This window comes from Gavialis gangeticus, unplaced genomic scaffold, assembly GCF_001723915.1.
Source record: "Gavialis gangeticus isolate Ggan-Ray unplaced genomic scaffold, GavGan_comp1, whole genome shotgun sequence".
Lineage (NCBI taxonomy): Eukaryota > Metazoa > Chordata > Crocodylia > Gavialidae > Gavialis > Gavialis gangeticus.
Window position 1 is genome coordinate 23627002 of NW_017728996.1, and position 10162 is coordinate 23637163.

A 10162-nucleotide genomic window follows, 5' to 3' on the forward strand; every position below is an offset into this window, starting at 1 on the left:
GCACCTAAAAGCTGGGCCTCAAAACTTTATCAAGATAGCATCAAGGGTTCCCATGTACTGAACAGAGAAGTCCAAAGGGCAGGCTGAAAATTCAGGGTGGGGAGGGGGGAAGCCACCCTGAGGAGTATATACTGGGAACAGATGAAGGGGGAAAAGTGAGTTTAAAGTTACAAACCCAGTCTGATCACCCAATTGTAAAATCTTTACTGGCTGAGATTTCCCCTCATACTTGTGCTTAATTTGCTTCACAAAGATCAGTGTGCATTCAAAAGAAGTTGAAAAGTGACTTGTTACGTAAAACATGTTTTCTCTTAGTGCATTATTTGATCATGCTGTTAAAACAAATTTTGTATTTACTTCAGGTCTTTCTGTTTGGAAGGGAGGAAGAAGGAAAATAAATGAATAAAGTGTGTTTATAGTTTCAGGACCCAAATAGCATCCACGTTTACCAATAACAGGCACCACTGCCCTTCAGACTAGTAAGCACACATGATATTCAGATGCTTTCACTAAGTGCGATACTGACTACAAGCTGCTGGTTACAGTCCAATGCAAAACCTCTGCATCTGTATTCTAAAACTCCCAGGAAGCTTGTTTGGAAAGTTGTGTTGCTCTCAGAAGCACACATCGTCTGCACTCCTCCCCCACCCCTACTAATCCCCTTCAAGAGAACATAAACAACAGCCAAAGCAAAATTACTGCATTTAACCAAATACAAGATGACTCTGAATTTAAGGTAATAACCAGATAACCCCAATAACCAGATTCTATACATGGAAAATTATAACAAATGTATAATTTACCATATATAGAATCTAACTATTGGGAAGTAGTCTTAAATTCATCTCTCTGCAGCAGAGGGGAAGGGAGAGAGATGGCCAGACCCCCAACACTTTGTACCTCTGTCCTGCCCCCTGCCACTTGTCCACCTCCCCTCAACTTGCCCCCCCCACCAGTGCCTGTACCAATCTGTCAGTGCTCCCCTATCATATCCAATGATGCAGTTCTGACTTGGGGCAGGCAGTAGTGGCAACTCTGGCCCCAGCCATCTCAGCTTGGTAGCAGCGGCAGCAGCACCTCTGGGCTGGGCTGGGTCCAGAGCTGCTCCCTGGCACCATGCAGTTCTCCCTCCACACCTCCCCCCCTTGGCTCCCTGCACCAGGTGGTCTCCCATTTGTTCCCCCTCCTCTTCTGCACAGTCCAGTCTCCCGTGGACCACATTAGGGAGGCACTGTCTGCTCTGTCAAATAAGGTAAAATTAGCCTTGGCTGTGTTTCACACTAATGGCTACATGGCCTTTAGCACCCAAGCTAGCTTGGGCAGGTCTCTACAGCTCTGCTTCGTTCAGGATAGACTGGCCCTAGGGTATCAGTCACAAAAGGCACCACAATATATGGCTGAAGATGGAAACTGTTGTACAGCAAGATTGTTACCTAGTAATAACAATAAGACAATATTCACATGCAGGCAGTAGCAAACAAATTTAACGGGGGACTGACCTATCTGCAAATATCAGCAGGTTACCACACAGATAAGGAAAGAAAAGAGGGTAGCTGATGACCACTCCGCAGATCTCAAAGATCCTTGGAGATCTGGCACAGCGGAGATGCAAGACACATCAGGTCTTACCATCAGGCTTTAAAAATTGTATTTATTTGATTCTCTGGCTACACATGCCTTTAGCCTACATGCAATTCTCACAATCTTTTAAACATAAATGGGGTCCTGAAGATCAGAGTAGTCTTGCTCTATTTGTGGACAAATTACATTTTAAAAAGGGGAGCGGTTTCATTCTGATGAAGGATAAGTGAACTTAAGGGAAAGGACAACTGGAGGGCATCTTTTAAGTTAGTTCCATGACACATTTTTATTGCTGTGGCAATGCAGTAAAAAGTGCCTGCTGTTATTATTCCCCTATCTGATTACACAGACAGCCAAGTTCCAGATGAAAACACGGGTATAACTATTTTTGGGTAAGAAGTCTTTTCTGTGGTAACTCCATTTTTTATGCAGCTAATCTGCATCTATTCCAATAATAGACTCGCTCCAAAATCTTCCAAGCTCTGACTTTTTATAAAGTGCTCATAAAAAGTCATCTGCCTAACTTCTTTCTTTTAATTAATTAAACCCAAACTATAGGAAAAAGATGGAATAAAGAAGGCAAAAAGGAAAGCAAAGACGCAATGCATTAATAATCCCGTTAATAAAATTGTATGAGAAGAAGGCCATGTCACACCTTGTAGCAAAGGCTTCCTGGAGGAGTCCAACACCTAAATAAAATTCAATCCATTACTAGAGTTATACTTAATAAAGACACATTAACATCACAAGGCTTCTGCAGCACTAGCAGCATAGAGGGGAAAAAGGGCAATTTATCTGACATACAAATTCTCCAGAATAGCTCAGACTACCTTTTTGGCCAGAAATCCTCAGACAGACCTCTGTTAAGTGGGATTTGTTCTGTTGGGAAAGCACTAAAGGCCTTAAGTTATTCCTGAAAAGACTGCAAGGGTGGATCCCTCCCAGTGGAAGGGATATCCAGAGGTCTTTCCCTTACACTGTGAGACCATAACAAGCAAAGTACATTGGCATCTTTCAGGCTTCAGCAGTGTAGGCCAACAGTACCAGAGATGGCTGTAAGCTCACCCTGCATCTTCACCCCTCTTAATCATATGCAGCTGAACATCTGACACCAAATTTAAAAAAAGGAAAAGTTACACATAGATTGTTCATGCAAAACGCAGCATTCAAACATCAGTAGATTTAACTGTGCAATAAAGATCAGAGATACCATTTTCTCTGAAAATATACTGAAAATTATTCTGGAAAGTCAAGGAAACACTTTTAGCTAAATGCAGAACTTAAGAAAACTCCCCAGTAAGATCACCCAGGATGTTTAAACCACACACAAATCTCCAGATTATAAATCAGTTCCTAATTTTGTGCCAAAATTTTAAATCATCTGACCCAACAACAGACTGAAGCTGAGCAGTTTTAATCCTTCAAAAAGAAACCAGCTGGAGAAAAAAGCACATGAAGTAACTACTATGGCAACATAATACTTCCAAGTATGAATTCTGTGAAGTGTAAGAAGGCTTTTGTTACCTAAAACCTGGACTTAGTTATTTAGATCATTTCTTTTAACAACTTAACTGAGAAAAATACAGGAGGAACATTACTTGGTTTCACTCACTACATCCTGAGGAATTACGCGCCTGCGCAATTTTGTGCATAAAAGGCATGACTGTGTATAATTTAACCACAGCAGGCTCTGTGCCTCCACCTCCATGACTCGGAGGCACAGAACTGTACGACTGGACAGCTGGGTAAATGGGGAGGGAAGCTTCTACCTGAAGGGGGGGAGGGTTGGGCATGGAGTTTGTGGGTGGGCATGGAGGTGGCTGTGGGTTGGTTTGGGGTTTGGGGTTGGGTATAGGCCATGTACCATGGGGCTGGATGGGCTCCGTGCCTCCACATGGTGTTTCTAGCACTCCAGTGGGAAGCCACATGTTGAGCCAAGCAGGAGCCCACCCAGCCTGATAACATGCGACTCCATGCCCCCATGCGCACCTTCCTACTGGAGTACTGGAAGCCCCAAGTAGAGGCATGGAACCTGCCTGGCCTGATGACTTCTGGCTCCCAGTCCACGTGCTATCAGGCCAGGCTAGTTGGCTCTGTGCCTCCATGTGGATCTTCCAACACTCTGGTGGGAAGCCACATATGGAGGCATGGAGCCGGCTCAGCCTGATGGTGCGCAGCTCCCACCTGCAGTGCCACAAGCCCTATGTGCTGGCACAAAGCCAGCCCATTCTGATACAAAGGCACATGCAAGCAGTGCCAGGCTGACTCCATGCCAGCAAGTGCAGGCCTTGGGACACAGCCAGAGGTGCATGCTGCTGGGGGCTCTGCCTGCCATGGCCATGAGCACCCCGAGGGCCTGCTGCCCTCTTCATGCACCCCCAGGGAGGCATGAAGAGAGTATGCGCCCCCCAGATTTTTGTGTGGGGTGAAGGTGGGCTGGAGCTCTGTGCCCTGCTGCCTTTGCCCCAGGAGCTGCACTATGCCATATTGTGCCTCCCACCGGACAGGCAGGGGGTACAGTACAGCACAGCCAGCGTATGACTCCCAGAGGAAAGGCAGCAGGGCAAAGAGTTGGGCTGCATTCCTATAGGGTTACCATATTTCCAGTTTAAAAAAAAAGAGGACACTTATGGAGAGGGGGTAATATTATTATGGGGGGGCAGTAATATGTCCATGCCCTACTCCTTCCCCTCACTCCCAAGACACAGCCCCCCCCTCCCCAGCCTTGCTGCTACCCTCACTCCTAACCCACACAGTACCCGCATCCTGCCAGGGTGTGCAGGGGTCCCCCCTCCCTGGCCTCCAGACCCCCTTGCAGGGACCCTCCTCCCTGGGCTCTAAACCCCAAACACGCACACCCACAGCCCCCCACATCTTCATGAATTGCCCCCCCACATCCTCCCTAAACCATAGATTCATAGACGTAGGGTCGGAAGGGACCTTGTAGATCTTCTAGTATGACCCCCTGCCATGGGCAGGAGAAAACTGGGCTCAAATGACCCTAGCCAGGTAAACGTTGAGCCTCCTCTTGAAGACCCCCAGGGTAGGAGCCATCACCACTTCCCTTGGAAGTTGGTTCCAGATCCTAGCTGCCCTGGCTGTGAAGTAGTGCCTCCTGATGTCTAGTCTAAACCTATTCTCTAGCAATTTATGGCTGTTATTCCTTGTTACTTCAGGAGGCACTCAGGGGAATAAGGTCTCTCCCAAACCCCGCTGGTCCCCCCCTAGTAAGTTTATAGATGGCCACCAGGTCCCCCCCTCAGCCTTCTCTTGTGAAAGCTGAACAGGTTCAGGTCCCATAGCCTCTCCTCGTAGGGCCTGCCCTGCTGCCCCCTGATCACGCGAGTGGCCTCCTCTGGACCCTCTCCATGTTGTCCACACCCCTCTTGAAGTGGGGCATCCAGAACTGGACGTAGTACTCCAGCTGCAGCCTGACCAGTGTCGCACAGAGGGGGAGCATCACCTCCTTGGCCCTGCTTGTGATGCATCTGTGGATGCCGGACAAGGTACAGTTAGCCTTACTGACTGTGTTCTCACATTGTCGGCCCATGTTCATCTTGGAGTCAATAATGATTCCAAGATCTCTTTCTGCCACCGTGCTTTTGAGAAGGGAGTTCCCCAGCCTATAGGTATGCTGCTGGTTCCTACTGCCCAAGTGCAACACCCTGCACTTGTCACGATCCTATTTTCATTTGCCCACCCCCATACGAAGTACCTGCATAATTTTGAGCGTTTCTGTGCATAATTTGGGATTTTTAACTGTGCAACTAAAATTGCGATTAATTGCGACTAATTTTTTTAATCGTACAGCTAATTAAATTTTTTAATCATTTGAGAGCCCTAAAAAAATAAAAGTAATTAATTCTGCATAACTTTGAATTTCTGTGCATAATTCCCTGGGGTGTAACTTATAAAAAAAATCCACAAAAACTAATTTCCCTAACCTGACCATAGCCTGACCACTTCGGTCTGTGCAGGGACCTCTATGATACCTGTGTTAGGCAGATGCAGCTTGACCCATGCGCATAGCATAAGGTCAGCAACACAGCTCCTTTACAACTACTAATTTAACTGATGAAGTGAAAAAATAGTAAAAATTCGTCCTCATGCCTCTAATGGCCATTTTCATCTGCTGGATCTATCAAAGGAGAAAAACTCCTCACCTTCACCTGTCCACGACATATACCTTTTACATATACCCCATCACAGGACTCATGTACACACAAAAGTTATTCTAGAAGATGTAAAGTATGCTCAGTAGCATAACTGGGGGGGGGGCGTAACTGGGGCAGCAGCCCGTAGCGTGGTCTTTGAGGGAAAAGACGGTATGAAAATAGCTGCCAATGGCAGCTGGTGCTGCTCCGCACAAAGCTGCTGCCTGGGGCACAGAACTACCCTGTTGTACCCTTGGGTGTGACTTAAAAAAGCTGAACAGCCTTTCTGGAAGAAGTCTGTGCGCAGAGAAACCCTCCAATGAAACTAGTGCAGAGCTCTTAGCTGTGTTCAGTGTAGAGTGACAGAACAGGAAGTATGTAGCCCTCCACAACTGCAAGACCAGTCTATATTAGCACAAGAAACGCAGAATGGAAACAGCTAAGGCAGTAAGAAGTGTTCAGTAAGTTATGGCAACTTCTTTAATTAGTTGTATTTGCAACTAAAGGACCACTCCCAGCTATGCTACAAACTATATTTGGGACAACTTGGGGGACAGAAAATATAAAAAGGGCTTTAAGACACCTGTAAGATTTCCTGTATTCTGGAACAGTCTTAGATCTATGGCATACATTAGAGCAGGGGTGAGCAATTATTGCAGGTGGAAGACCGCTTACCAAGTTTTGTTCGAGGGCCGCATGGGTAGCCTTACCCCTTAACAGGTGCCCCACCCCCTGGTCGCTATCTTGTAACTAGAAGTCCTGTCCCCTAACCCCTGACCTTTGCCACCAGAAGTCCCTCCCTCCTTTGCCCCTGGAAGTACTCCTTTCAGTAAGGGGTTTTGCCATCTCAGAACTAGAAAAATGCCAAATTATATCCTAAAAAGCAAACATCTAAAACATTCATTAATTTGATTTCAAAAAATATTTTTGTCCTGGTTTACATGCGTTTGTGTAGTTTACATAGAGGTGATCGCACAATAGCTTAAAATGAAGCCTTACTCTTATATATTGTGGCGGGTGGGTATAGGTTTGTTGGGGGCTGTGGGTGGGTATGGGGTTTGTGGGGGGACTGTGTGCGCGTGTGTGGAGAGGATGGTTGGGACATGTGAGGGGAAGCGGGGTCTGCATGTATGGCAGTACGAGGCAGGGTGTGGGTGCACTTGTATGGTGGAGTGTGTGTGGGACTCACCCTACGAACACACACACACAGTCCCTCCCTATGTGCACACACATGCACCTAGGTCCAGCGATGCAGCTGGGAGTCACGTGGTACTGGAACAGTGCAGGGGCAGGAAGGCAGTGATATGGCTGAGGGTGGGGTGGGGCTGGGCTGCTGCCTCCTGCTAACGGCTCCCTCTGCTTCCTACTGTCCCTGGCTCCTACCATCTTTGACAGGCAGCCAGGAGCAGATAAATATTTTTTACATTTTTTAGGGGCCCTGTGGGCCCGATAGAATGGTCTGGCAGGCCAGATTCAGCCCACAGGCTGTATTTTGCCCACCCCTGCATTAGAGTAAGCTCCTACTTTTGCCAACAGTTTCCAAGGGTTTGCTGGAGAATAGAGTTGTTTTGACTAGAACCCTGACAACATGGCAGGGCAGGGGATCAGACTGGGCAGGGGATCTGATGACGTCCTTTCTGACCCTAGCATCTATGCCTTCAATCTGGTATCCCAGGATCACCTCTTGGCAAAACTGGCTAACTGTGGCCATGGCCTCACCACAATCCGCTGGCTGGGGAATTGGCTCCGTGGTAGGACCCAGAGGGTCGTGGTTGATGGAAGTCGATCATTGTGGTGTGCTGTGGCCAGTGGGGCCAGCAAGACTCTGTCCTAGGGTCTATACTATTTAACATCTTCATTAATGATGCAGACACTGGTGTCAGAAGCGGACTGGCCAAGTTTGCCGATGACACCAAACTCTGTGGTAAAGCATCCACACCCGAGGACAGAAGGGTGATCCAGACAGACCTTGATAGGCTAAGGAAATCGGGCAGATGAGAACCTGATAGTGTGTAACACCAAAAAAATGCAAGGTTCTTCACCTTGGGAGGAAAAAAATGCAGCATACTTATCGGCTTGGCAGTGCTACGCTGGTTAGCACTACAGATGAAAGGGACTTGGTGGTCATAGTTTCTAGGGTCGGAAGGGACCTGAGAAGATCATCTAGTCCGACCCCCTGCCATGGCAGCAAAGAGTACTGGGGTTAAACGACCCCAGCAAGGTGTTCACCTAACCTCTTCTTAAAAACCCCCAGGGTAGGAGCCTGCACCACCTCCCTTGGAAGTTGGTTCCAGACCCTAGCCGCCCTGACCGTGAAATAGCGCCTTCTGATGTCTAACCTAAATCTACCCTCTGCTAGCTTGTGACCGTTGTTCCTGGTCACTCCTGGCTGTGCTCGGGGGAACAGTGACTCCCCCAATGCCTTCTGATCCCCCCTGACCAGTTTGTAACAGGCCACAAGATCCCCCCTCAGCCTTCTCTTGTGGAGGCTGAACAGGTTCAGGTCCCGTAGTCTCTCCTCACAGGGCCTGCCCTGCAGTCCCCTGATCATGCGAGTGGCCCTCCTCTGGACCCTCTCCATGCTGTCCACATCCCTCCTGAAGTGTGGCGCCCAGAACTGGACGCAGTACTCCAGCTGTGACCTGACCAGTGCCGCATAAAGGGGGAGGGATCACCTCTCTGGACCTGCTTGATTGGCCACAAGATGAACATAAGCCTTCAATGTGATGCTGCAGCTAGTAAAGCAAGCAAAACTCTGGCCTGCATCCAGCTTCTCAAGTAAATCCCAGGACGTTGTACTTGGCCTTGGTAAGGCCACAGCTGGAGTACTACATCCAGTTTTGGGCTTCACAATTCAAAAAGGATGTGGAGAAGCTTGAGAGGGTGCAGAGGAGAGCCACACGCATGGTCAGAGGTCAGGAAAACAGACCTTACAATGACAGGCTGAGAGCCATGGGGCTCTTCAGCCTGGAAAAGCGCAGGCTCAGAGGTGATCTGGTGGCCACCTATAAGTTTATCATGGATGCTCACCAGGATCTGGGGAAACATCTGTTCACCAGAGTGCCCCAAGGGATGACAAGGTCGAAAGGTCACAAACTCCTCCATGACCATTTCAGGCTGGACATAAGGAAGAATTTCTTTACTGTCTGAGGCTCCAAGGTTCGGAATAGACTGCCGCCAGAAGTGGTTCAAGTGTCTACCTGGATCGCCTTCAAGAGACAGCTGGATATTTATCTTGCTGGGATCCTATGATCCCTGCTGACGTCCTGCCCCTGGGGCAGGGGGCTGGACTTGATGATCTTCCGAGGTCCCTTCCAGCGTCTATGAATCTATGAAATATGAGATACCAGTGCAGCGGGCATAAGAAACTAGTTTAAGTTATTGGTCAAACCTGTCACCGTATTAATGTCCAAGTTTGTATTAGAGCCCTACAAAAATAAATGCTGCTAACTGGAAAACAGTTTTCCAGTGGAAGCTGAGTTTCAAATTCAGTGTCCTAGAAGATATTAACTTTTCAGCACACTGATGATTTGGTAATATTTTTCAGGGGGACAGAATAGAAACGCTATTGTTTCGACTGCTAGGTTAGCAGTCTGACCTAACAATGCTTAATCTCATTCTATCAAATTCACTTACAGATTTAAAAAAAGTTTGAAGTATACTACTATGGCTAGTGCAAACTGGCTTGATATGGGTACATTACCACATATTTAAGAAAGAACATACTCAAAGCTAAAAATACAATGGCTCTCTCACAACAACAATTTACCTACCTGGTAGCTGCTACCCTTCCAAAACTTCTTCATCTCCTTACGTCTCCAGGCAACAACTGAGCTGGTAATAAGTGTACATGGTACCAAATAGAGAAGGGCTGGTTGTCCCATCTTCATCAGTGCCAGAACAACAAAAGTCAGCACCATTCCAACAGCATAGGCTATCAAAAATACATCAGGAGAGCTAGTGAATGCTCTATATCATTACAATCAATCAAATTACCTGTAATTGACACTAGCAATATTACAGTTGCTATACTATTTTTCTATTTGATTGTGTCACTATACAAAACATCTTAATTTCAGTGCACTTGAATTTGAAATATTCAACAGACCTGCTTACTAGAACACTTCAGCTAGGAACAAGTACATTCAAACTACAGATCAGAATTGTGATAGCATTCACTGACAACAATGACTTATTTATACCACAAAAGAAGCTGGCAGGAAAATACACATTGCTAAAAATACTGTATTAAAAGTTATATACCTATAGTACATGAAACATAATAAACAGAAGAAGAAGAACGTGTCTGCACATCAAATCTTCGACAATAAGCAACCAGAAGCCCTAAAAAGAGAATACCCAACTAAGAAAACTGTGAACACATCTATTCACATAGAAAGATAAATCAGGGTCACATCATCAAATTG

General features: G+C 46.8%; 1 protein-coding gene across 1 annotated transcript in view; it reads right to left on the reverse strand.

Annotated features, from left to right (window-relative positions):
- Positions 1–10162, reverse strand: part of SPPL2A (signal peptide peptidase like 2A) — an 81526-nt gene that overhangs the window by 15834 nt on the left and 55530 nt on the right. The window contains exons 15-16 of the mRNA XM_019504148.1: positions 9999–10079; positions 9509–9669 (exon numbers count right to left, since the gene is read on the reverse strand). Coding sequence (XP_019359693.1) covers positions 9509–9669; positions 9999–10079 — 242 coding nt within the window. The remainder of the gene's footprint in view (positions 1–9508; positions 9670–9998; positions 10080–10162) is intronic.